At 37.7% G+C, this 26998-nt stretch overlaps 4 protein-coding genes across 7 annotated transcripts in view; 2 read left to right on the forward strand and 2 right to left on the reverse strand.

The window, feature by feature from the left end:
• LOC138030343 (PCI domain-containing protein 2-like) overlaps nucleotides 1–26998 on the reverse strand; it is a 282269-nt gene that overhangs the window by 39147 nt on the left and 216124 nt on the right. The gene's annotated exons all lie outside the window — the stretch shown is intronic.
• LOC138028301 (dynein axonemal heavy chain 1-like) overlaps nucleotides 1–26998 on the forward strand; it is a 201745-nt gene that overhangs the window by 25799 nt on the left and 148948 nt on the right. The window lies entirely within an intron of this gene.
• On the forward strand, nucleotides 3049–19736 carry LOC138028297 (uncharacterized). 4 transcript variants are annotated; one of them, XR_011127610.1, is made up of 6 exons: nucleotides 3069–3166; nucleotides 4314–4491; nucleotides 17115–17229; nucleotides 18226–18327; nucleotides 18687–18853; nucleotides 19221–19736. XR_011127610.1 is itself a non-coding variant. In XM_068875781.1 (5 exons), exons 1-5 carry the CDS (start codon nucleotides 3080–3082, stop codon nucleotides 8728–8730), a joined length of 1641 nt encoding a protein of 546 aa, XP_068731882.1. In that variant the 5' UTR covers nucleotides 3049–3079; the 3' UTR covers nucleotides 8731–8937. The 4 variants fall into 4 exon arrangements, 2 of the variants coding, with proteins under 2 accessions (XP_068731882.1, XP_068731883.1); XM_068875781.1 differs by lacking the exons at nucleotides 17115–17229; nucleotides 18226–18327; nucleotides 18687–18853; nucleotides 19221–19736 and adding exons at nucleotides 6081–6240; nucleotides 6381–6466; nucleotides 7535–8937 and having other exon boundaries at nucleotides 3049–3166; nucleotides 4380–4491; XR_011127611.1 differs by lacking the exon at nucleotides 4314–4491 and having other exon boundaries at nucleotides 3067–3166.
• LOC138029390 (uncharacterized) lies at nucleotides 10112–15286 on the reverse strand. The gene is made up of 5 exons (XM_068877142.1): nucleotides 13609–15286; nucleotides 12824–13160; nucleotides 12217–12486; nucleotides 11746–11947; nucleotides 10112–11390 (listed from the first exon to the last, which is right to left on the reverse strand). Exons 1-5 carry the CDS (start codon nucleotides 15018–15020, stop codon nucleotides 11155–11157), a joined length of 2457 nt encoding a protein of 818 aa, XP_068733243.1. The 5' UTR covers nucleotides 15021–15286; the 3' UTR covers nucleotides 10112–11154.

The raw sequence follows: 26998 nt of genomic DNA on the forward strand, positions 1-26998 counted from the left end.
ATTGTGGTGCGAATCCTTCTAATAAGAGCGTCACTTGGAAGCGTTGAAATTGGTTTGAACCACCTCAATAACACCGGAGAGCAATATTGGGGGTCTGGAGAAGAAGAAACACAGTTTTTTTATCCTCCCTTCCCTAATCTTCATCTCTTTGTCTTATTCTCAAGACTTATCCGCAGTCTTGTACAGGCTTTGTTTGGTTTTTGCCTTTCAACACTCAGTGGCTAGTTAAAAAGTTGAAAGTGGTTTATTGAAAAAAATGGTTAGTTGAAAGTTGAACATACCGCATGCTACCCTTACGTCACAACAGCGTATTGTCCCGCGCTCTGTGGCAGGTGGATGCACTTGCCTTTGATTGGCTTATTAACTGTCTACCGTTGTTTCTATAGGCTTGTATCAAAGAGCTCTCTAATCACTTTATGCTTATGTGGGACCCATCACCACGCCTCTTGTTTTCATGTTATTGACTGAGTCGGACTTCATGTACTCCTTCCTGAGATTCGCCCAAGGAATGAGCTACAGTGAAAGGTGAGACTTAATACAATACAATACAATACATATTTAATTGACCGCTGCCCATAGGGGCTTTTCAGGGCCAATGAAACACAACGAAACGACAGAACAGAACAAGTGCGACCGGAAGTTGAACCAGAGACTACCACGAACAAATTCAACGAGTGGTCAGAGCGGGTCAACCCGGGATCTCTCCGGATCTCAAGGCAAGCGCCATAACCACTCAGCCACACTGCCTCCTAACTTAAGTAAACCGCGCACCGGTGGCTCAGTTGGTTAAGCACCGGGCTGTCACGCGGGAGGTCGTGAGTTCAACTCCGGCCGGACCAACACTCAGGGTCTTTAAATAACTGAGGAGAAAGTGCTGTCTTTGTAATGACATCTGCAAATGATTAGACTTTCAAGTCTTCTCGGATAAGGACAATAAACCGGAGGTCCCGTCTCACAAACCTTGTTCACATATAACACTGTGGGACGTTAAAGAACCCACACACTATTCGAAAAGAGTAGGGGACGTGGTTCCCGGTGTTGTGGCCTATCTTCATCACTCACTTACATCATCACTCATCATGGGTTGGGAGGGTTCAGTGGGCTCACAAATGGACTGATAGTGGCTGCCATCGGCGCCCTTAGTATGCTGATGTCCGAGCCCACTGCAAAAATGTAAATAGGACACGTATGTTTGTCCTATCAATCAATCGCGACATTTACTGACATTTACTAAGTAAAGCCTTGAGGATTAGGGATGTTTCTTTATTGACTGGTCAAATTTCAACCAGTCTTAGGTCATCACGCAGCAATCTTCTCGATGTCCTAACAAACCGTTAGTTTGGTTACAAAATGCACCCTCTGAGTTTGCTACGCAGTAGGATTTGGTCGTAACAGAAGTAGCATTGCGTGACTATTAGAAAGTAAGAGGAGAAATTTTTCGTGATGGCCTGTAAGACTGCAATTTGATTGAGGAAAGGTGTAGTCTAAAATTTAAAATTTGCGCTTGGAAAGGTACTGCTGCGAACAACAGTGAGGTACTGCCTCCAAATGTCATGATAGGTCCTTCTCACCCCAGTAAAATTGCGAAATAAGTCGCAAACAAAATGAGTTTTTGGCATTGTTTTATTTTGTTTTGCTCAAGTTAAAGTTCGTGTTAAACAACGCTTTTGCTTTAAAGTGGGATTGGCAAGTGCGACACATGCCAAACAGAAGCTGACAAACTCTTTCATTTAGACTCTAATCTCTTCGCGAAGCAAAAAAAAATGAAATTTTGGGTTCACATGCTTTTGTTAGCTTGACTTAATGTCTACTTTGATTTTTCGTTAGTGATTGACATGCTTGTCAGCTGTCAATTTTGTGTCAAATTTACCTTAACTGCTTAATTTGGTGAGAAGGAAGGCAAGTAAGAGGGCAACCGTTTGTAGAGCTCTTATGTAACTATTCCTTGCGGGTACAAGACCCCAAAGGAATTGCAACATTTAACTTTTCATTGCATTTTAAAAGGCTCCATGATTTTCTCGTCTCCTTACTGTCTGTAGCACAAGCTATTCATTTTATGCATGGCTCATGCATAAAATTTAGTTGTTTTTTTTTAGCTTGTGTACGTCGTCAAGACTGAACTCTTTGATGAGAACAGAGGCAATGGGTATTTTTTGGTTTTCATTTTCTTTACATTTCGTTTTCAGGAATTTCCATCTTGCCGCTTCCTGGCTGTTAGCCATGGAAATTCTCATCAGTTACCTTTCCAGCCGGGAATCGAAGTGGACGTACTCGAAGACTTCTGCTGTGTCTGAGTTCTATGCCAACTAAGTCTGCAGAACAGTGTTGGAGTGACAAATGAGTCACCTAAGGGACTCAGAGCAAAAGTTGAAAGAGCTTTTGGTGAACTCAGTGCTGACACATTTTAGAATCATAGTAAGTTCTTTCTTTTTTGGTTGTTCTTATGCTACATGTTCCTCGTCCTATCCGTGCCGGAGATTTCTATCTGTTATAGGCATTTCCAGAGGTTTCAGGCTGCGAAAAGATGCAAAATGTTGGGAAGAAGAAAGAACATGAGAAAAGACTGGCCCGAAGAGACCCCCCTCTCCCCAATCTCTCCTCGCGACAATGCTCGCCCCCAAAAGCCCATTTCCGAGTTGCTGCATGCCTCGCTTTCAAAGTGAGTTTGGGTGTGGAACCATTCAAATGGAAATGAGTTGCACGTTTGTATGCAAATCAAACTCATTCCCCTTTCAATAGTCGAGCATCAAGACTCACTTCGAAACTGAGACAAACAGTGATGCGGAAATGGCCCATTTAACTTCTTTCAGAATTTTTTTAAACAGGATACTAGTTTTTACGAAATGCTAGGGAAACAGCGTTTTTCCAAGCTCGAGCACTAGGAAGGAAATTCTACATTTATTCCCGAAAAACACATTTGACACCCCCTTCCCTGCCCCCCCCCCCCCCCAAACCCCGCGCGTTATGTTTAATTAACCTGGGTTTGATTCGGTTAAGACTTAATAGTGCTTTATTCATGTACTCGTAAACTGGTGTGCTCACCTTTTTCTTGTTTGTGTTTCACAGGTGTTGGTGAGACATGCGTAAATTAGCCTTTGGCATTTGCTTCTTCCATATAATAGTTCAGGAAAGAAAGATGTTTGTTCTACTGGGTTGGAACATCAAGGTAAGAGTTGAGCGTTTAAGGCCCAACTTTGCAGCAGAGCGTTTTTGTGGTTAATTCAAAGGAACAAATTTCCGCTGTGGTTAATACACTCAAGTATACTTTTCCTGGTATATTAAATCATTTGATGAAGAATTAGAAAATATCTTTGAGACAATAAGATGTTGTGCATGTTGGTGTAGTGTTCAGCTCCTTGGCACATTGTACTGGGAACCTCTTCTTTTTCGTTCATTTAGTTGTCACTTAATAAGTACTTATCTCAACAATTTCAGGAGAGTATGCACTCCAACAGATAAGAAAGCGTATGTCTCAGAAAGAAATGAATTTCAAACTCGCTTAGGTTTGTTTGAGCATATTCCAGATGTCCCCATCTTGAATAATTGTGATAGGTTACGGTTGCCCTGTTGTATCTCGTGTCAGAACAATAGGGCGACCTTAGCACGTCAGAGTTGTACAAATGGCGGTGCCCGGAAAAATTGATGACTTAAAAGCTCCCCCTTCTTAGGGTATCGGGGTTTTTAAACGGGCCCCGTTGTGCTTGGTCAGGTCACCATGACGAAGTTGTTGTTGTTGTTTTTATCAATATTCTTCTTAAAGGGAACCTCCACTTCAACAAATCAATAACTTGAAATCACAGGAAATAACTGTTGCAGTCAGGTCAGTCTAAAGTATTTTCAAAGAAAGTGTTTCTATCTGAAATAAATAAGTTTTAGAATCGCCTACGTTGTTTTCAAATTTCGCGGGCGCCGCCATCTTTAATAATTGTGACGTGTTACGGTTGCCCAATTGTTAAAAGCTCTTTGTATTAGAACAATAGGGCAACCGTAACACGTCACAATTATTCAAGATGGCTGCGCCCACGAAATTTGAAAGTAAAAATGAGAGATTTTAAATTTCTTTTTCCTTGATATAAATACATTTCAAACAAATGTATTTGTAAACATAATGTCCTTCGGTTTAAACTTATTCTGTAGTAAGAGTGGAGGTTGCCGTTAAGTGAAACTATGTTCCTCGCAGTTATTAGCGCAATATTATTATTATTATTATTATTATTATTATTATTGTTATTATTGTTATTATTATTATCCTTATGAGTATCATTATTATTATTATCCTTATTAATTATAATTGATTTATTAATTAATTACAGATTTTGGCCCCAGAACAATCGCCATGCTGATACTGATCTGTTGTTCCTTTGATGTTCATTAAACAGTATGAGTTCAACGAATCGGATCGACAGAGCGCTCTGGACAATACAAAGATGTTCTTAGCAGAAGGACAGATTGCTTGGGATGCTCTGACCTTTATCACTGGCCATATGAAAGGTTTGTTCTAAAAAATGGCAGTTGCAACTATTCTTGAGGAGACAAATAAAGTTGCGTTACCTCTACGGAGCAAAAGTAGAACGGAACTGTTTCGATAATTTTTTGCTAAGAAACAGTGAGTTCCTATCTGCGCGGTAATGCATCCATGATTCCTTCACGGAACGTATGAAAAGTAACTGTTTCTTTTAAAAAATTATCGGACTTTTTTAAAATCTGTTCTGTCCCGTTTTTTCTCTGTCGTGGAAACGCACCTTTAAGGTGGCTGGAACCAGTGTCGTTCCTCTAAGAGACCTTCTTATTTGATAGGTTATAACTACTATACTGTATCACGTAACAGCAATGTTATGGTACCATATGAAGCGCAAATTATTGCTTAACGAAATGCGCCCAATATCGTGCCGTCATAGTTACCATAGCAACATGAAAGCTCTCCAAAAACACCCTATAGTTCGTGTTTACTCGCTTATATCTCCAAACTAAACTCGGTGACCCCGATTTGTTATTGTACGATAGCAATTAGCAATCTGAGGTAGAACTATCAGAAAAGTTTTTTTAAAATTCATGGGAGCCAATTCAGAGGTACCTGAAAGTTTTGAAAAGTTAAGGTATCTCTGAATTGGCTGCCATTATTTTTGTTAAACTATACTATTAGTTCTATCTCAGATTGCTAATTACTATTGTACAATAACAAATCAAGGCCACCAAGTTTTTGGAGAGCTTTCATGTAGGCATGGTAACCTATTACGTCACGATAGTGGGCGCATTTTGTTAAGCAATAATTGGTGTTTTGTATGGTACCATAACATTACTGTTACGTGATACAGTAAAGTAGTTATAACCCTTCTAATAAGGTGTCTCAAAAGTAGTAAAGTGGTTTCAGACACTGTAAGGTGGCTTGCTACAGTTTTCCAAAGAAAGAAATCCAGATTTTGAAATCTGTGAAATTAAAGCAACAGGTTGTCTCTTCTGAAGTTAGCCTGCGTAGCAGCCGTTTCCTTTCCTTTTCCAGGCAGAGATAGGACAAGCGAGCGAGCGCGTGGCGTGAGCAAAAAAATATAGAGAAGTGGGGACAGGGTGAGTGAGAAGGGGGAGGGGGTGGGGAGGAAAGGAATCGCCTGCAATCAATCCCAAACAATTTACCGAACTCCGTTCGCCCACGAACGGGGAGCAATAGCGCAATTTGATTGGTTAGGCGCCCGTCAATCAGAAAGTGACATGAAAAATGTGACATCCGGAAAACAGAACAAACATAATCAAAAATATGGCCGTAGCCTGTGAAGCTTTCGAATTTTCTCTTCAGGAAACGTTAAAAGATCTTTCTGAAAACGGTAAACAGATTGATCTCAAACGGGAGCAAGGAGTTGCCATAAAGAGTTTAGTCCATGGACAGGATGTTCTCGCAATTTTGCCAACTGGTTTTGGCAAAAGCGCTATCTATCAAATACTCGTGGGAGTTAAGGAGAAGATGTCAAAAGATTGTGCCTGTGTTCTGGTGATTTGTCCGCTTCGAAGCTTGATTGAAGATCAGATAAAGGAGGCGAAATCCATGGGCCTCACAACGAATTCATTGCCAGAAGCTTCCCTTGCAGATGTGCAAGTGGGTAAATTCCAGTTATTGTTCTCGTCCGCGGAAAATGCGCTGGACAAAGAGTTCCTTGAAATCTTAAAAAAGAATTCGAGATTCCAAAGCTCTCTTGCCGCAATCGTCGTTGACGAGTCGCATACAGTGGAGACCTGGACTGGAAAGAGGTATATTATCAAGCTATTGTAGTAACCTTTGCCACCTATTTGTTTAGGGGGAGAGTTTAACATCCTCTCGTTAACCGCGGTTTCGCTTTAAATCTTTTTGTCGATTACCAGCTCCTACATTATATTTTTTCCATTTACAGGAATAAGAAGCAAGGAAAGCAAAGTGCTTCTGCGTTCCGAGAAGCATTTGGAAGGCTGTCCATGTTGCGATCCTTTTTTAAGCAAGGTGAGGAAAAAATTTCGTCAGGATTTTATCATAATTTGTGTTTGGACCACATCGACCGTTCGTATCTACTCTAGAGTGCGGGAAAAAACCCACATGTAAGAGCCTAGTGATCTCTGAACCTACAGGCTGAAATCTGGCAACGGAAAATAGTTTCTCATACAAAAAACACTCCACCTTTGATGGTCTAAATTCTGAATTTTGTGTGCGATGACAAAACGTTGTTGATAGGCTTCATTGTGTTTGCCCTAACTTACATTTTGGGGGGTTTTCACTAGAAATATGCTTTCCATAAAGCTACAGTGCAATATGGATGATGTAAACTCTAAATCTATTATAAAATAAAAAATAATTATATTTCGATGTTCTTCTTGGACCTTTATGGAACCTAATCAGTCTGAATTTTGAAAACTATTAATACCTTAAAATATACGAAGCTGTCCTGCCTAACCTCAAGAAATCTAGGTTCTTATATGCAGATTTTCACTGGATATTATAATTATTCTTTTTCATGTGAGCAGTATAAGGTACTCAATGGTTCTTCCTTGTCGTTACCCATAAAGAAATTGACTATGCTCTATTTGAGTATTAATGTTAACTGTTAGTATATACCACACAAGTGGATAGTACTTTTTGGGCACGCTGATTGGCTAGCTCGGAGGTCATTAGTGAAGTACTCTTCACCTTCGAGGAGCCAAAGAAAAACAGAATGGCTTTCGCCTGTATATTGGCACAAATAAAGTTACTCTTTGGTCCGCTAGTTATTCAGCTTGTGTGGTATATACTAAAACAATTATTCACCTCAGTGTCAGTGAAAAAGATCTACGATCCCTCCCCAACTCTAAAAAAGCTAGCAAACTCTACATTTTAGCGACATACAGGCATTCTGTTACAGTCACTTTTTAGAAAGACAATCACGGCTCTCAGGGAAAAGGGTTTTCCAACCTAGAGCTCAACCTCTTTCGCCTTAAAAAACAAAACAAAAAGAAGTTAACTGCAGTAAGGAGGATGACAACATTACAACCATACCTCCACTTCTGTGAATAATTGTCAACTGCTGCTTTATTTTAGGGACACCCATTGCTGCACTTACTGGGACAGCTGACCATAGCACACAGGCCACCATAAAAAATTTACTTTGCCTTCAACCAGAGGCTCTTACTGTCCTTGTGAGCCCCAACAGAGAAAATTTGCGATTTTCAGTCAAGAAAGTGAAAAAGGGCGAAATGTTCCAGCAGCTGCAATGGCTAGTAGATTTGGTGTTGAATAAAGGTACACAGTGTCCCAAAACCATAATCTTCTGCAACACCTTAAATGAAATTGCCAGTGTTGTTAATTACCTGATGATGAAGCTTGGCAATGCAATTTACTCTGGAGACAAGGAAAACAAAAACTGTCTGATTGGGATCTACCATTCAAATTCCTGGCCAGCGAGTAAAGAAAGATTGGTGGCATCATTTAAAGAAAATGGAGTGAAGCGTATTGTGGTGGCTACAAGTGCCCTTAGCATGGGTATAAACTTTCCCGACATACGTTATGTTATTAACTGGGGTCCAGCAAGGACCATCCTAGATCAGCTGCAGCAAGCAGGGAGAGCTGGGAGGGATGGTTTGCAATCCCACATTGTGGTCTTTTATCATGGGCAGCAACTTGGCCCCTGTGAAAAACAGGTCAAGGAGTTTGTTCGTGCTCAAGGTTGCTACAGGGTATCTGCATTCCAATCTCTGGACAATTCGATTGTGCCACAGCAACCACTTCATGGGTGCTGCAGCTACTGCAGCTCAAATTGTCAATGTGGTGGTACTAAATGTGATGGTGAAATTTTGCCATTTGAAATAGCTAGTGAAAGTTGTGAAGTGGAGAAACATCCTCACAAGAGGTTAGTTACCTCAGATGACAAACATGATGTAAAGGTTGCATTGATGGAAGTTCTAAGTCAATCAATTGAACTGTGTTCAATAGACAGCACTTCTACACATGGCTTTTCACCTCAACTTGTGGATGACATTTCCAACAATTGTGCCATAATTTTTTCTGTTAAAGACATAACAGAAAACTTTCCTGTTTTTTCTCTGAAGGACGCAATAAAGATTTTAGAGGTGCTGCAAGAGATTTTCTTTGACATTCCCAACTTTGAGGACACCATTGCTTTCTTCAACAACAAGGAGCAATTCCCAACTTTATTGCCTTTAGATGTAAATAATTTGGACTTTGACATTGATTTTTCAGACTCTTCTTCTGACAGTGGCAGTGACCAATACAATTAATCTGCTAAGTTATTTTTGCAATATAATAATAATAATAATAATAATAATAATAATAATCTTAATCAGGTGTATGTGTATGAGTAACAGTATTTATTAGAAAGCCCTTATTCTCATTTATATTACATGTACATCTAAGTTCAGTTCTTTAAATTGTATCATGTAAAATGAATTATGTATGTAATAACATGGGTTACAAATTATTCGTTAAATTTGGCGTAAAATTTCAGCGTTAATTTATAATTTCACATGTGAAATTACATTATTGCCATGGCAACTTTTCATATAGTGCTAAAATGGCATCCAGGTTTGAAAATTAAGGAGTAAATTGGCACCCATGTTATTAATAGCTAATCAAATGGTAAACCCATGAAATTAGGCAATACCTTCACTTGCATTTTGTCCAAAATCAAATAATTTCCCTTGCCTAAAGGCTCAGGAAATTTTTTGAATTTGGACAAAACGCGTGTGAAATTATTCCCTAATTTCTCGCGTCACCATTTGGTTACCCATACTAAGGTTCATGTAAAAAGAATTGGTGTTTCAGTCAGCTGTCTCTATGGGGTTTCCCTGTCAACAACAGTTCACCTGTAATAAGTACACCATATACCTCTCCACCATGAATGCACTGAAATTATAGTATACAGATGGATCCTTCATAATCTTGAACTTATGGCACGTAAAACACAGGCAGAACAATACAAGGTTAAGAAAAAGTTGGTTTTCAATTTTCCCTGTAGCATAACCCTCATTTTTTTAATTTCACAGTTACTGCAGCTGTTACACTGTCACTACAAAATGGACTAGTCTTTTTCTTGATAAATTGATCCCCAGAGCTGAAGATGCTCTTTCATCCACTTATGAAGGTCTCGGAAATCAAGCTTCTTTAAGAGATTTCTTTCAAATTTAGGAAATGATGGATATCCCTCTCTACCTTCCTGCTTATGGAAGGCCTCAACCTCCATCAAGTCACTTGTTATCTGCTCAACTGCTTCCACTTCCTTAGGGCATGCCCTGTGGCTGGTCCGCTTATCTTTATTGCAGTCACGATCAACAGAGGTCTGTATTAACCTCATGGACTCCAGGCAGCCTGCAGTGCGTTCAGCATTATTTTCATCTAAATTTGGTCCCAGTGCAACCCAGGTAACCTTGAGATCTTTGTTTTGAAATTCTTTTTCAAGATCTAAGGGTATATTCTTCCCCTTACCTCCACTCCTATTGAAAAATCGGTTCCACTTAAGTCTAAAAGCTTGGAACTTGGAAAGGATTGCAATGCACTTAACTAAGTAAAGAAGCACAATGTAGGCATATTTGAAATGGCCATTACATTTGTAGATTAAAAGAGCTAATTTATAGAGGTTAAACAACCTGTGGCCATCTCCTTCTTTGATAGCATCACTGAACTCAAACAATATGAAACCAAAAGCAAGTTTTGCACTGTGATAATTAAATAAAAAATCTTCATTTGAATCTTTGGGTGGTCCATCACTGGCTTCATCCTCAAAGGCTTTTTGATGCTGCTGAAGTTCATGCCTATAAAAAAAATTCAAATCATTGTTCATTCAATTATCTCAGTAAACAGAGTCTCTAAGGAAGTTCTGCTATCACCTTGCTATGAAATCAATGGTATAAGCAAAACCACTGCTGATATTTACTTTGCAGCATGAGATTGACCTTTGGTAATCACTTTCCCAATTTTTACAGCGTTTTCCTTCTGTTTTGATACTGCCAAGAACATTTTATCCCGATCACTTACATAGTTGAAATATTTAAGCCAAGGAAATAAAAATTCCAACGTGAATTGAACTGTTTGATTGAAGGGCTGAAAATGTTTGCCTGACAGAATGGAAGAAATCATGTAACAAATGGAACTAATTTATACATTTCTGAAACAATATTTTAGTATTTTTAAATCAAAGATGGGTACAATCTTCGTCAAGATACCTCTTTCTGGTTTGCTTTGTCTTGAAAACCTCTCCACATCTTATGCGGCAAAAGAAATAGCCGAGTTGATCTCTATCATCATGACCACTATCAAAGGACAAATTGTGAGATGAAACTTCATGCCTGTGGACAAATGCATTAATGCATGTGTTACGAATCACAAATTGTTATTGATAAAAATCAATTTCTGAATTACGGTGCAGGACTCCTTGAGGTCTCCTCTACAATTAGCATTAAAGGTCTTTCGGAGCAATATGAAACAAGGATTCCAGTGGTCTAAAATTAATAATGAGGCACTTTGTGATATTTAACACAAGTAAAGTTAGTACATGCCCTGCAACTATAGTGTAAAAAATTGATATTAGTTTACTAATAGTACGTCCTGGAAAATAGCTGTGAAACATGACATATCAGCTACTTGTTTTTCCCATCTTGAGTTAAGTATTGTACTGTAAAGTCTGTAAAATGTATAAGAAGAACACTTTAGTACCTTACGCGTCCAGAGTGATAGCCGTATGTTCTATCACAATTTTCAAAGCGGCACTTAAAAGGAGCTTCCCGCATTGCGTTATCAAGCTGTTGGGTTTGGTCCACTAGAGCATTGATTTCTCTAATGTCAAACACAAACTTCTTGACAAGTTGCTGACAAATCTCTATCAGCCACTTTCCCCTGCTTGCCTTCAGTTCCGACGTGTGTGGTAGGTTGATTTGGGGTGTATCTAAAAAAAGCAATAGCAGCTCATACGTTCACAATGAAGATATTCAAGAAAATACCCATAGCCCAATATGGTGGCATCAGTGTTTTATCCACTTCTTACTTCAATTCCCATAAAGCTGTCTCAAATTTATCTTGGAATTCAAACATGTAACCTGTGTTGACATTTATAACTACATTAATATTTACCACTGTCGATTTTTTAGGGTTCAAATATAGAAAACAACTTTGTCTAATTTAAAAACCTAGTATCAAGTCATGAGTGGATGGGACACGAGGAACAAAAATGGATCTCACACGTTCTGTGTCCTCATCTACAGTCATTATCTGCACAATGTTTTATCACAGAGATGTCAAACCTTTAATAGTTTTCATCCCTGTCATCTCCATGAAAGCTGCACACACATGGGCTTCAAACTCTCTCGCGTGGAACTCACTGTATTCATTATAGTGGTTCTCTACACCTTTAGCGGCATTGGTTTTTCCCGTTCGGTTCATGCTGGCTCGTGTCGTTCCTTTCTCAGCAACAGAAGAATGGTCAACAAATGTATTAAATTCAGTCTGCAGTACAAACAATGTAACAAGTCATTAGACTTCATAAATGTACATCATACAAAAGAACAAAACTAGCCTAAATGATTTCCCTTTCAAGACCAGGAGCACAGTCAAGACCCATTCCACTTGATATTATCTCATTACTGGTTCAAATAGCTACGTACTAACTAATTAATTAATTAGTTGTAAAAATATGTTCTATTAATATTCTAAATATTTTCAATTTGCAGTCATGCTTTTTTGTTACTTTTTGCAATTGATAAAAAGCCACTCACCTTGTAGAGTGTCATTTTGGCATGCCAGTCAGCATGTTCATGACCAATGCCTTCCAGTCGTTCGTACTCATCTATTCCATCTCTGAAGGTCCATGCAGTATTTCTGGCTCTCTCCTCAAACAGTTGATCCCCATGGAGAGGGACACTTTCAAGAATGACCTTTTGGGTTTCTGTCTCAAGGCACGGAACAAATTTCTCTTGATTGTGTACAAGGAGCTGTGCCATGTCACCAGCAACATTGGGATTGAGAAATTCCATTGACAACATGCACTGAAAAATGAAAAGTTGATTTACAAGAAAGTTGATGTTTCTTCAAAACTAGAAAAAAAGCAAAAAATATATGTTTTTCAAACAAAAGTTCTACGAGGACTGATCCTTGCTACTCCCATAAGGGAGAGTGGGTGATGGGGTGTGGAAGGCAGGGCCATTCATTCATTCAGATTTGTTGATGTGTGGAAGATTCAGTTGTACAAATTGACTACACCTTATACCCTTCGTTATTGAGGTACGGTGAAAATGGAAATAACAAAAAAAAAACAAATATTTTGCCTAACAATATTAAATTAAAATGTTACCCAAAAACATAATATAGCATGAACATACTTACAGTGTCAGATTTCTTGGACATTTCTTCGGAGTACTCATGGGGAATGTGACGAATTACCACATCACTCATACATTTCAGAGAAGGTAAGTACTTTGTGATTATTCTACTTGCAAGAATAGCCCAATTTTGAAGAAAATTGGCTTGTACATCTTTATCTGGCAGTAACTCAATGAGTTGGACATCATCCACATCCTTTTGACTTATGTGCTTCTCAAGGGTGGGGTCTTGCACCCTATCTAGAATTGCATACTGGTGTGTCCAGTGAATTGAACGATTTGTGTGTTCCTTACTTTGTATTCTGGCATGTGTCTCATGATCAATGTTATCACCAACCAGTCTTTTAAAAGAAATAGAACATGTACATCATCAGGTTAAATGGTCTGTACCATTAATAGTGTGACAGCAGTGTTATTTACACATTCTAAATTATTTAATGGCAGTTATTTTCTTTTTACAAATTTACCTTTTAAAAGTAATCATCACCATTTCACTTTATTATTACTACTATTATATGCAATTAAAATCTTATGTCTGCTGTGCAGGGCACAAGAACACCGGGCACAAAGCATAGCTTTTGAGTGAAAAATAATAAATCCTTAACATATACTTACTGTTTTATTATTATCATTATAATTATCATCATCATTATCATTATTATTATTATCATTATTATCATCATCATCAGCAGCACCATCAATGCATGATATAATTCCCCTAGTTACACACCTACTTACAGTTGGTCTAAGGAAATCCAAAATTAGAACAGCATCATTATTTAAGCTTACTTGTAAAATGGTAGTTTCGCAGTTTCCAAATTTGTAAGGACCTCTTGAAGACTTTTGTTGCTTGGGATAGCATCTCCTCTCTTTTCTTTCGCATCATTTATCAATTTTAGCATCTGTGCATACGTTTCAGGAGTAAAATAGTCATATTGTTTCAAGCTATTCTCCGACAAATCGACTTCCATTTCATAGTCCATGGCATCATTTGATTCGCCACTTGGAGGAATATTTTGCTTTCTTGCAACCTCGTTACATAGCAGAAGAGTTCCCCTGTTGTCTTCGATGCGTTTTTTCCATACTTTAACCTTTGCTTCCAGTTGCTCCCCCATTTTTCGTTGCATTGAAAGAACCATCTTAGGTGACATGCAAACACCAAGACGATTTAAGCGAATTAAGTCCTCAAATTTTGCGCCACTGTGGAATAAAATTGACGAAATTCTATATTGCGCAGCAGACGCTGTACTGTTTCTCGTGCGCGCAACAACAGAGCTTACAAGAGCGACTGAATTGGTTTTTGGGCCACACGCTTTGACGTCGTCTTCCTTCAGGCCGGTTGCTCCTAGAACGCAGTGATGCCACAGTGGGCAAAAAACTCGCACTTCTTGGACGAGCAGGTTGTTTGAAAAGGCTGCCAGCTCTTCCGGCTCTGTGGCTTGCAGAATCGTTCCTGCTTTAAAATAGTTTTTGAACTCTTCTGAAATGCCTTTGGCAAAGGAGACTTTCAATTCCTCTCTTAATTCTGCGTGTTTCAAAACTAGGTTGGAAGCCGTTTTCCATTCTTTTAAAGCCAGGCAACAGATTAGTTTTTTAATTGTCAGTTCAGAAGGTAAATGTACTTTTACCTTACCGTCATTCAAACTAACAACCTTGACTTGAAGTTCCTCTGCTGCGGGCAAATCATCAATATTCAGCTTCGATAACATCTCGTCCTGAACACTAGTTTGTCGAGACACTGCATCCTTTCCAAAGCTTAGAGATTTCCTGGACGAAATACTTTTCTCGGGTGATTTAACACGTTGGGACTTCAAGCTTGGAGATCTGTTGTTTTGATCTGGGGTACGCTCGCAAAATAATCTCTTTCCCGCGTCTTTGCTCTTTGCTGGCACCTTTTCGTCTTCCTTCGATGGATTTTCTTCAGGTTTCCTGGTTTCTTTGTCTATCAAAGCATGTAGACTGCCCAAATTGCGGATTTTTCTTCCACAAGGATTGCAAACGCGATGTGAGTAGGTCTCGCTTCGATCGAGAGGAATTCCAACACTTTCCAAGATATTGGCTAACACAACACCACGGCAATCTTTTCTGTTGGAAGGCTTGAACAAGTTTTCTGTGGACATATATCCCTGTTGATTCTTTGTAAAATTTCCGAACTTCGTTTTAAACGAGCAATGACAAACGCGGCAATTATTCGAAGCCATATCATTTTTCTGCGTTGGAAAGGAAAGCGCGAATTGTTTGCTTTTCGCGAGCTGTCAAAAATGGTTTACCGGAAGTTAATGATCATTGGCTCTAATGTGACAGTTGGTGTCCCAAGTGAATGCGGTCTGTCTGGGGGCGTTCGGTAAAATGTCTGGGTCTGATTGCAGGCGTTTCCTTCCGTCGCCTCACCCCCTCCCCCTTTATTTTTTGCAATCTCTCGCAGTTTTCGTCTCGTCCCCTTCGCGAGCGTTTGGAGAAGGAAAGGTAAACGGCTGCTACGCAGGCTATTCTGAAGTGTTAGTCACTCCAATATATGTAAAACGTAATTTAACTTTATAAATAAATAAATGTAAATCAGGGAAAAATGCTAAATACAGTGACCGAGCTCCTGAAGGGGGGACTGGAAACTAGACAGTTCAAAGGAATTTTTCTCTAAAACTAGCGGTACAATTTTAACCCTGGTCGTACGGCTAGGTTTTGAGAAAAAGGCCTTTGAAATGCCTAGTTTCCAGTCCCCCCTTCGGAAGCTCAGTCACTATATTTAGCATTTTCCCCTGATTTGCATTTATTTGTTAGGTAAAATTACATTTTACCTCAATTGCAGTGACTAGCACTTCAGAAGACACATCCTGTTGCTTTAATTTCACAGATTTCAAAATCTCCTTCTTTTTCTTTGGAAAACTGTACTAAGCCACCTTAAGGAGGCTCAAACCAGTTTCAGCACTTCAGGAAACTGGACCATTTAGATTAATTCTACACAACTGATTCACGTAACGGGAATATTATGGTACCATATAAATCACCAATATATAATTGCTTAACAAGATACGTTAGAAACGTGACGTACATGTTACCATGGCAACAAAAGAGTCATCTAAATACACCCTATTTCTTGTCTGTAAGTTCTTAGATCTCAAAACTCCCAATTTTTTTTGCTGGGAAGTTGCTAAGATAAAAATGCAAAGTTAAAAATATTCTCTGGAGGGGATTTAGAGGTACCTTCACAATTGGAAAATTTTAAGGTGGCTCTGAATCCACTCCAGAGAATTTTATTAACTTCTCAGATGATTTCTCCTTGCGTGGTCATCACTTCCCAATAACAAAATTTGGGAGTCACCGAGTTTGTTTTTGATGTCATCGTTTGAAGACAGAATAAAGAGTGTATTTGAATGTCTCATTGGTCGCTATGGTAACCTATAACGTCTTTTAGCCAAAATTGGTGTTTCATATGATACCATAACATTTCCGTTACGTGAAACGGTGTTGTAGGGGCAATTCTTCTAATAAGTCATTCCCTTAAAGTTGTTGAAACTGGTTTGAACATTTTTATTTTGCTTTGGATAGGGGATCCCCTCTCCAAAATGGCGGCCGAAAATTCAAATAAGTTGAAATTAAAAACGTATAGCAGCATTAGATAAAACGCCTTTACTTTAGTAACCAAGCAAAGTTTCAGGGTATTAAGTGTTATATCAGCTGAGAAAATGTAAGTTGAAAAATGAAAAATTTACAGACGTTTGTATGACTGGGGGTTTCAACATTTTTTCAGCTGATATAACAACACCTTATACGCTGAAACTTTGCAGGGTTACTAAACTAAAGGTGCTCTTTCTATTTCTGGTATCTGTTTTTCATTCAAATCCGTTGCCGCCATTTTTGGAGAAGGGTCTATTATATTTGGGGAGAAGATAACTGTGGAGTTCCTATAAGGGTGACAACGGATTCTTGAATATCGTAGATGCTTCGTTGGGGAGAAGACGTTTAAGAAGGTCATGGCATCACGAGAATGCAATCAGTCTCGTTTTCCTCTTTGACAGCGAAGTAAGAAGGCGATCCTCGCAAGGTGTGTGAGTGGAACACGTGAAAAACGTCGCAAGGATGGCTTCCTTGCGAGACAGTCAAAAAAGAAAAAGTAAGAGACTGCTTGCAGTATGGAATGAAGTCAAGAAAGGTGGACGAGCTTTAAGACTGTTTTACAACTATATTTGATATTTTTCAGTAATAGCAGATCAAGCACTAAGCGAGATATTACTTGAATGGTTAAGAGCTGGAACTCAGGGGTTTTCACATATTTATTCTTAGTTTGATTTTCACAGATCACATATGGAGGACTAGTTACTGATGCTTGGGATCAGGGGTGCCTTACAACCATTCTTAGAAGATTCTTCTCGCCCGTGATTCTTGAAGATGGTTACGAGTTTTCTAGCTCAGGTGAGAACCTAAATTGTATCAAATTTTCCGTTCACCAAACTATAAGGCTTAAAACTGCAGCCTGTATTCTGAAAAAGCCTGCAAGCTTATGAAAAATGTGAATTTGTTTCTAAGGAGAGTCCACCTTAAAGTTCCTTTATCCCCAAAATATTTCTGTCGCTAAAACGAATCTTTGCACCTGTTCGAGACGCATTTTTCTAACAAATCCTTTCATTTTGTAGGCTTCGAAAGTTGCGGAAATCCAAGCATCTTTTGTTCACGACCGAGTCAGAAGGGGAGTGGGTCTATTCCTGATTTGACGTCACAAACTGATTTACATTGCATTAACTCTTTGTAAAAATGCATGCAAAGTAGATTGTGATGTCCAATCAGGAATAGACCCATACCCGTCTGACTCGGTCGTGAACAAAACATGCTCGGATTCTCGCAACTTTCGAAGGCTATGAAATGGCAGGATTTGTTAGAAAAAAGGAAAAAATGGCCGGAATGCGTCTCGAACAGGTGCAAAGATTCATTTTAGCGAAAAAAAATATTTTGGGGTTAGGTGCACTTTGTATTGTAGGATTTAATCGATGTTTGTACACTTCCTCCTAATCTTCTCCTGTAACTTCTGTCTCTTTAAGCCCAATCAGCGAACGGCTTTCACTTCCCTTACTTGATCAAACTTTTACAAGTTGCTTTCCTTTTTTCTCAAAAATAGCCCTGACTTTTAATATTTTCTCCTTTACAATTAACTCCTAATTTGCCTGTCACTATAGCTCATATTAAGAATGTTTGAATGTGACAAGGTAACAAGGGGCTGCTTGAATGCCGCCAAGTAATTTACTTGGTGACCATTTTCGAACAAAATCATCACCACAATAAAGCATTCTAGTGTTTATAATCTCTCAGTTGGTACAGTCAAAAAACTGTTTAACAGTGAGGAGAAATTACTTCTTGATAATGGAAAATAGTAGGGTGAAGTTCTGTTTAATCCTTGTTGTATGCTGTTTCTAGGTACGATTTCCCTCCTACTACAGGGATTGTGTTGATAATCTACCAATTGTTGACGAGCCAGAGATATTTGGAATGCATAACAACGCAAACATTGCTTTGCAGGTGAGAGAGGTAACGGACTACTAAAATTTGTATTAATAGATGATTTTCACCTGACGTCACAGCAGCCATGTTGGTACACAGAACAACAGAGAAAAAAGTCATTTGGGAATGCGACTCTCTTATAATGCAAAACAGAAGTAATAATTTTCTATTGTTTTGTGCACCAACATGGCCTTCTCATCACGTGAGTGAAAACCATCCATTGGGTTGACAAAGTCAGGTGGCCACCAACACAAGCACGCAATGTCTTTCGGGTGAACATGGACCTTAAACATATCAACACTGCGTTTTCAACTTGTCATTACATAGGCTCGATACCTTCGTAAATAATCAACTAATACGAGCTCTTTTTTTTGCAGACTCAAGAAAACTAATGCCCTGATAAGTGCAGTGTTAGAGGTGCAACCGCGTGTGGAGGAAGCGGTAAAACAAGCGATGATATTGTGTACGAGGTCGCTGAAAGCATCCTTTCTAAATTGCATGCTGCACTGCTGTTATCAAGAAGGCAGACAAAGCTATGTTTGAGGTAAGACTAAATGGTCGTGGGTCACAAGATCTTTCAAATCAATATGAGAGGACAAGGTCAATCGTTCAATATAGAAAAAAATGGAAGCTGACTTACTAAGGTTTTAAGTAGTTTTGTAAAGAGAGAGGAAGCGTTCTAATTGGAGTTAACTGTCAGTGTGTATCCATGTAGAGTCCTCAGTTCTCCGACTTTCTTTAATTTAGGATATACGGTCAAATCTTTCTGGTATTTTGCTAGCCTTGAACTCGTGATCATTTTTAACTCAATCCCTCATTCTTTGTGGGTAATATCTTAACAGTTTTAGAAATAAACAAAATTGTTAGTGATGTAGATGAGTTAATTGTAAAATGTATCTTTGTATTTTTAGGTCATTCCACAAACTTCGTTGCTGATCTACCGCCCAACTTCTGGACTGAAAAGGGAACACAGATCTGTTGTGTGTTCTGGTCGAATAAAAGACTGCAAAAAAAAAAAGAACTTCACGTGTCGCCTTAGCTTTTAGAGTTATTTGGACTTCCATTTCTTTTTTATGTGAAATCAACTCATTTATCATCATTGATAGTTGAAGGAAACGTTAATGACAACACATTCTCTTCTCGATTTCATTGTTACCATTTAAGGCGTAAGTGTTTGAGAATATAAGCAGTTTTCTTCCATAAATAGCTTTTCAAGAGGACAATTCGTTTTGAATTCTTGTCATTCGCCATTTCTGAATGTGCGAAGTTGGAAGAGTCTTGTATAGTTTTCGTTTGACATTTTTATGAATAAAATGATGAACTTTAGAAGTGAGACAGACTTATATTTTGTAGAGGCTCAAACTCCGTATGACTGATGTTTCTTTTTTGTAATTTGTTCTCGTTACATTTGTGCTGGAGTGATCATATTAAAAGCATTGACAAAAATTGCAAGGTTATTCAATAAGCAAAAGACCTTTCACTTCAGACTTAAGGCTTATGAGGCATTGGCACGAATGGAAGGAATTGATGAATATATGCATGAAATGAGCAGAAATCGTTAAATATGCATGAAAAGCAATGAATATGCATGAACAGGAATTGATGAATATGCATGAAATGAGCAGGAATCGGATGAATATGCATGTTTTTGTTCAAATATGCATGAAAAGCAATGAATATGCATGAAAATGAACAGGATTGATTAATATTCATGAAAAGCAAATCATATGCATGAATGAGCAGAAATTGATGAATATGCATTAAATCGTTCAATATGCATGAAATGAACAGAAATTGTGTGAAAGCAATGACTATTCATGAAATCCTTCAATATGCATGAAATGAGCAGAAATTGATGAATATGCTTGAAATGAAAAGGAATTGATTAATATTCATGAAAAGAAATTAATATGCATGAAATGAGTAGGAATTTATGAATATGCATGAAAAGCAATTAATATGCATGAAATGAGTAGGAATTTATGAATATGCATGAATGAACAGAAATTGATGAATATGCATGAAATGAGCAGGTTGAATATGAATATGCATCAAATTATTCAATATGCATGAAAAGCAATGAATATGCATGATATCGTTCAATATGCATGAAATGAGCAGAAATCGATGAATATGCATGAAATCATTCGATATGCACGAAATGAAGAGGAATTGATGAATATCCATGAAAAGCAATCAATATGCATGAAATGAACAGAAATTGATGAATATGCATGAAGATCGATGAATATGCATGAAATGAGCAGAAATCGTTAAATATGCTTGAAATGAAAAAGAATTGATGAATATGCATGAAGTGGACCGGAATTGCTTGATATGTACAAAATGAGCTGAAACAATGAATGTATGAAAATTGATGAATATGCATCAATGCATGAATATGCACAAGAATGAGCGGGAATTGATGGGTATGCATGAAATGGACGAGAACTGCTGATCACTGAATCACTCTGTTTTTACGAGGTTACCTCTCTGTAGTCAAATGTCGCCTTTTGTTCAATCAAGCCCCTAGACACCTGGATCAAAGACTCGTTTCTTAGATGTATGCTTATCGCGGTATGGAGAGTTCTAGTCTGTCAGGTCATAGAGCAGCTGATATCTAATTTGATTAGCTTGCTATCAAAACCTTAAACGAAAACAAAAAAAAAAATTTTAAAGGATAAAAGATACCTAGGAACAACTATCATAAATGGTTTGTTCTCTCTCCTTTCCCTTACTCGTTCGTTGCAAACTTAAAATTGTCTGACCACTGTGGCTACATATAATGAAACGAAGATCTAAAAAAAAAAAAAAAGATGTGTTGGTGTTCACTATAGAAAAAGAGTATTTCAAATAAAATGAAGGTAAAGCACATTTTTCACTAGTGGTAGACATATACGTTTAAGAGACAAAAACGGATTAAAGCTATTTTGTATTTAAAAATTACTTTTTAAGGTTGCTGAGAGGGAAGCGTTTCCATAAAATCATTTTAGTTACCATAAAGAATTATTTATGCAGGAAAATATACTGCGACTTTTACTAAAAAGTTGCACTAATGAGAATGCATTTAAATGAAAACAACGTGTCTTTTTAAAATATTGAGTTTGCTTGTCTTTTGATTATTGGTAGGTTTGAATGTATTATATCTTATTTTTATGATTTAGATATCTTAAGTATCATGAATTACATGAAAACTAAAGTATTCCAACCAAAGACAAGAGGAATCAAGGGATTTAGAGAAAATGGAAATGTAATGGTCTCACATACAAAAGATAAAGCTGCTGTGCAAGGAGGGAGTGGTCAGGGAAGGGGGAGAGGGTCCATTAGATGTACATGTCCTCATGAAAACATGATGATTTTCATGTAAATTAATGAATTGACTGGCGTTCATTTAAATACATATTTCTTGAAGGGAAAACTGTTCTCAAAATTCTCTTTTACACCGAGTTGCTATTACTTATTTGTCGAGAGATTAAAACAAACGTTCTCGTTTTTCTACGTAGCACTGTTAGGGAATGTGTTGTTTATTAGGGTTAGGGGAGGGGAGGGGAGGAATGGCAGAGCAGAGTGTGGTGGGGAAAGGGAGAGTGAGCTGTAATTGTCTTGTCTTTAAAATCTAACAGTTGTGTTCAATATTTCAAGTTTATTTTATGTGTTACTTGCTAAATTGTATTTCATAATGTGCGTTGTACTATCTATCCAATGTTTAATTTTGGTTTTGGTCGTTTACTTGAAAGAATAGTTTATTTCAATTTCTTTAATATTTTAAAATACGGAACCTTTATTATAAAAAACATTATTTTAAACGTTATCGTAAAAAATGAAAAGAAAATCGAACGGAAAATTTGAACGTTTTTTAAAAGGTCGTAGTCAACAGGTGTTGTAATTAAAGGAAAAAATTAAAAGGCAGAAACGATTTAGGGATAGACTTTAACAAAATAATCTGATGTAGCGATCGATAGGATGTTGTACTTACAGTCTGAATCCTACTACTTGGCTTTTCGAGTCTTGATTTTCCACTGGTTGTATTCTGCTTGAAATTTTCTGTTTGAAGTTTAAATTAGGGAAAATCATAAGAGCGAGTAGGTGGAAGTACTTTATTTAAGGAATGTAAAAACGCATTTACCTTTTCAAAAAATGTTTGTGGTATAATTGCTTGCTTGAGTCATGGGGATTGATGTTAATAAAGTTCAATCTTCAGGATTCGCAATGTCTTCCTACAATGAGATAACAAAAAATTGAGTTAACAATTGGCTGCGTAACTCCGTTATCTTTGTGTATCCATTTCTTTTGTAGGGTAAGGGCATGTTTTAAGGTGAAAAAAAAAATTCACTCTAATCGTTTCCAAGATATTCTTGATTTGCCAAGTTATCTTCATGCGCATGCTAAACAATACGGAGGTGATGTAATTTGAATGTCACTAAAATAAGGGGATATGTTTTAAAAATTATTGAAGGTCATTAAAAATGAGACGAAAATATTTTATTACGCCATATGCAGTTTAAACTACAAGGCCAAAGGATCGGAGTGTGAAATCGTGGGCGAGAAATCAAATGATTACTGACTTGGCCGACGTTTAGGGGTCATTTGAAAAGGCTGAGGAAAAATGCAAAAATCTGTTGCTATAAGAGAAGAGATTCATAACGACAAGGAAAAGAAGAGTTTGATTACATTTTAGACAAATGGTAAAGTTACGAGACGTTTACTACTCTGGAATGACAATAGTGTGATTTATGCATTTATATTTTAAGTGTGTGAAAGGATACATTCACTGTTTATTGAAAAACGAAAGTGCGTTAAAAGTAAACGCCATTGTTATGAAAATTATATTGCATTCCAGAACAATGGAGATGAGGCTTACGTTAATTTGAAGTCGCTTAATTAAAGTGGCACTGTAATATTTTGTTTTACGAGTCCTGAAAAACTCAGTATTTATCAATTTTTAGCAGGAATTTTTTGTCCCTTCACTTTTTAAAAATTAATTACTTAATTTACTTATTTGTAATCTTCACGTGTCAAATAAGTATTGTTTAAAAAAACGAAGGTCTCATTTTTAAAAGCACCAAACTTACATCACGACTGAAAGGTGTGTAGAGAGAATGGAAGGGAAGGTGATGAAAAAAAAAGGTAATGAACTCATGAACTCATGTACTCATGTACGGGTAGTGAGAAGGAGGGGGGGGGTGAGTGAGGCTGGGGGAGGGTAATAGTCAAGTGTGGAAGAGAGGGCTTCTTGAAATTGCATGTCCTTATGATGCCATGGTGGTTTTCAAATTATCCTGCAAAATTTGTCAAACATGGTATACTTCAAGGCTAATACTCGAAAGTGGACGATAAAATGGCCAGCCTCTTTGCATCAGTAACTTTCAGATTTGTTAAAAAGTACTTTCACGAGGAACAATTGCAACACTTTGTCATTGCGTTGTTCTTGCCTGTTTTTACAAAGGAAGTTGATGGAAAAATTATATTTTTTGGCCGAAATTAAATGAACTGCTCTTGTTTTGGTGATTTGGGAAGAACGCAGTTTGTTTGCATGATAATCAAAAAACGTTGGGTTCATGATATCGTTGTAGGGTTAGGATGGGAGGAGTGGCAGGGGCGGGGTATGAACATTTAGTCAACTGAGCGGGGAGGGGTGGAAGAATAGTGGTTTGAGGTTAACGAAATCCGTGCAGAGCGTTTAAATTTCACAACTGGTTTAAAAAGGTGAATTCTTAATACATTTTTTGTTCTGGCTGCTAATGTACTCCAACCTTTAATTTTAAAAGGGATAGTCGTTTTAAAATTAATTATGAATAGGTTTGAATGGTTTGCTTTAACCTGCATAAAAGAAAACTGTTAAATTTATCGTGAAAACAAGGAGAAAGGACGGATAAGTTCGGTTAAAGACTGTCATTTGGGAATTTCATGATGTCATAGAAAAGAAATCTGGATGTTAGTGCAGAAGAAATAATTTAGCGCTAGTATTAGCTGCTGTTGTCAACGGGTGTTGTCTGTGAACGAAAAAGAGCAAATTTAATGTCGGGAAAATGGAGATTAAAAAAAAAAGGATCAAAACAACTTTGAGAGTGCGATGTACTTACAATCCGAATGTTAAAAAACAGGCTTGGAAAGGTCTTGATTTCCCATTTGTTGTTATCTGTTTGCATGCATGTTTACAGCTGAAAAAAAAAGTACTTAAAATTATATGAAATTTTGCTGATATAAATTAGTTGTTTTGAATACTATATTTAAAAAGTTTAATGTAAGAAAGGTTTGAAAGGTGCTTACTTTCGTTAAAATGTGTTGCTAACTGGGATCACAATTGTCAGCTGGTGATTAGAACGTCTCCGACAAGAATTGTTTATGCGTTGAAACTGGCAACTGGCAATTGTACTTAGGATTTTAAATTGCGATGTCCGACTTGTAGGTGTATGCCAGCTGCAAATTAAACTTGGTACCACCTCAAAAGATCTGCTCAAAAATGGGTTTGTGTTAGAAAATCAAATTTCATAATTGCATTTACCTTGCAAGATGAATATTTTTTTAATGAAAAAAGTTTAAGGATTGTACTTACGTTGGTCAATTCACGATTAATTTCTGGCTGCTATGTTGCAAGGAAACCTGGGTCGCCTATAGCAAGACTAAAACAAAACAATAAATTTCATTAAAAGGAACAAGTCGGAAAACAAGACTGACTGAATGAGAACTTTAAAAAAAGGCACTTACGGTTGGCTAGAAACGTCCGTGTATATGTTGCTATGAACACCTGCTTTATAATGGGATAAATTTGGTTAGGTAATGGTATTCAAGGCATCACCGATCTCGAAGATTTAGTTAACAATCTTAGTTAGAAGCTATAAATTATTGTTTGAAGTAATCATTGCCTGGACTAAAAGGTTTTTCCTCTTTTCCTGCGTGGGTCGTGATCTGCTCCATCTATTAAAAAAAAAAAAAAAAAAAGGCAGTTATGGGTGTAAGTGTGTAAAGTATACATGAGTATGGGTCGTGTTAAATGTCTTGTTCAATGAAGTTTACTATGATTCGAGATTAGATGTAATCTTTTATATCACCAAAGCCGTTCAAGTTAATTTGGACAATAAGGTCAAGACTTACTTGCATGATAAAGAACTCAGAAGATAAAGAAATCAAGTCATCCACTGGTCTCCTCCTGATTCTTCAATTGATGCGATGTGTGAGGAATAGGTGAGGCCATGTAGTTAACAGCTGGAAATAAACTAATATGAGTAAAATGAACGTTTCATTGGACAAGAGAGTTACTTAAACGCTTAGTTACAGGTAGAGGAGCGTGTCTTTAAACGAGTCGAAGATTGTAGACTACATTCTCCGAAATCTTTTTCCCGCAAAGGAACACTGGGATTTTATTCGAGTATTTTGAGTGATCATCCAAAAAGAGATTCATTCTACATTCAGTGAAGGAAGGTTCCTTTCGTATTTAACTTGTAGGGTGAGATCGCCAGTTATACGGGCAGAATTGACTATGACGCGGTTGGAATGAGGTGTTCCTGAAGGTATGGGGGTTGTACGTTGTTGAAAGTGTATTTATAGATAAATTTAATGCAAAATTAAGTGGGCATTTTGAACCGAAAATTTATATTTATATTTTAGAATTTCTATGTGCAATACATAACTTTAAAAAAGGAGTTGTTCTGGTAAAGGATCTGCATCATGTGTTGTCGGGTATTGGGCGCTAGTCTAGTTCGGAATTGGGATTGGGTTGAAATTGTGAGGGAGGGGGGCGGGGGGAGAAGGGGGGAGATCTCGTGTATGTACATTCAGTGTTGTTTACAGGGGAAAGGGAAACTCGGGATTTGATGTAAAAAATAAATTATATGAACTATGAGATGAAATGAAATGGAAGCATAAATTATTTTAAGGTAGTTTTTGAAAATTGGCCGAATCGGAAAATACCATACATAAATTTTGTCTCCCCGAATTGTGAATAAAGCATTGTTTTTACGCTTTCTCGGGCTCATTGAAAGTCCCAAAACTGGAAGCAAACACTTATGCAAAATTTTCTGGAGGGGAGAGGGTGGGGGGGGGGGGGGGGGGAGAAAAAACCAAGTAGTATTATGGTATTTCCGACTCGCCAAACTGGGGAATAATGAAAGGAAAAGGGTTTGGGGGAGCAATAATTTTAAGAGGGGAGGGATGGGGTGGTTGAGAGGCGCATTTTAGGTGAAATGTCCTCATGAATAAAATTGAAAGGGAATGGAGTTTCCACTAAAGTATAGCGTCTTTAATCTGATTTGAGAGAGTAGGGTCGAGATGGGTAGATTGGTGGGAGGTAGCAAGGGAAAATGTATGTTCTGAAATCATGGTGTTAGGATATTCAAGGTAAGAAGTGGGGTTGGGATAGGTTATGAAAGAAATATCATAAAAAGGGTTTCAATGATTTTAAACACGACGATGACTAAAATGGCGTGATTTACTCACCAAAAAGAAGATGAAAAAAATTCAATGGTTCTGGCGGAAAAATAATGCGGTCATAATTATGGTCTGTCGTTACAGGCCTGACAGCGCTTATTTAGCGGTGTCTTAGCATCCTCGTGCTATTTGAGATGGCCGTCAGAAAGATTTACGTGGTGCCGAGAAGCAATAAATAATGCTAATGACTGTGTGTTTGTTCTTTTTTTGTCACGGTAAAAGAAATGTTTTATCAAATTGTAATATTAGGATTAGGGTTAGC

Source organism: Montipora capricornis, chromosome 13 (genome assembly GCF_036669925.1).
Source record: "Montipora capricornis isolate CH-2021 chromosome 13, ASM3666992v2, whole genome shotgun sequence".
Taxonomy (NCBI): Eukaryota; Metazoa; Cnidaria; class Anthozoa; order Scleractinia; family Acroporidae; genus Montipora; species Montipora capricornis.

Coding starts and splice junctions, on each gene's coding strand:
- LOC138028297 (XM_068875781.1), top strand. CDS start 3,080: ATGCGTAAATTAGCCTTTGGCATTTGCTTCTTCCATATAATAGTTCAG. Junction 3,167..4,379: donor TACTGGGTTGGAACATCAAG/GTAAGAGTTGAG, acceptor TTCATTAAACAG/TATGAGTTCAACGAATCGGA. Junction 4,492..6,080: donor TATCACTGGCCATATGAAAG/GTTTGTTCTAAA, acceptor CTTCCCTTGCAG/ATGTGCAAGTGGGTAAATTC.
- LOC138029390 (XM_068877142.1), bottom strand. CDS start 15,020: ATGGCTTCGAATAATTGCCGCGTTTGTCATTGCTCGTTTAAAACGAAG. Junction 11,948..12,216: donor CCAAAATGACACTCTACAAG/GTGAGTGGCTTT, acceptor TTTGTACTGCAG/ACTGAATTTAATACATTTGT. Junction 11,391..11,745: donor AGGGATGAAAACTATTAAAG/GTTTGACATCTC, acceptor TGCTTTTTTTAG/ATACACCCCAAATCAACCTA.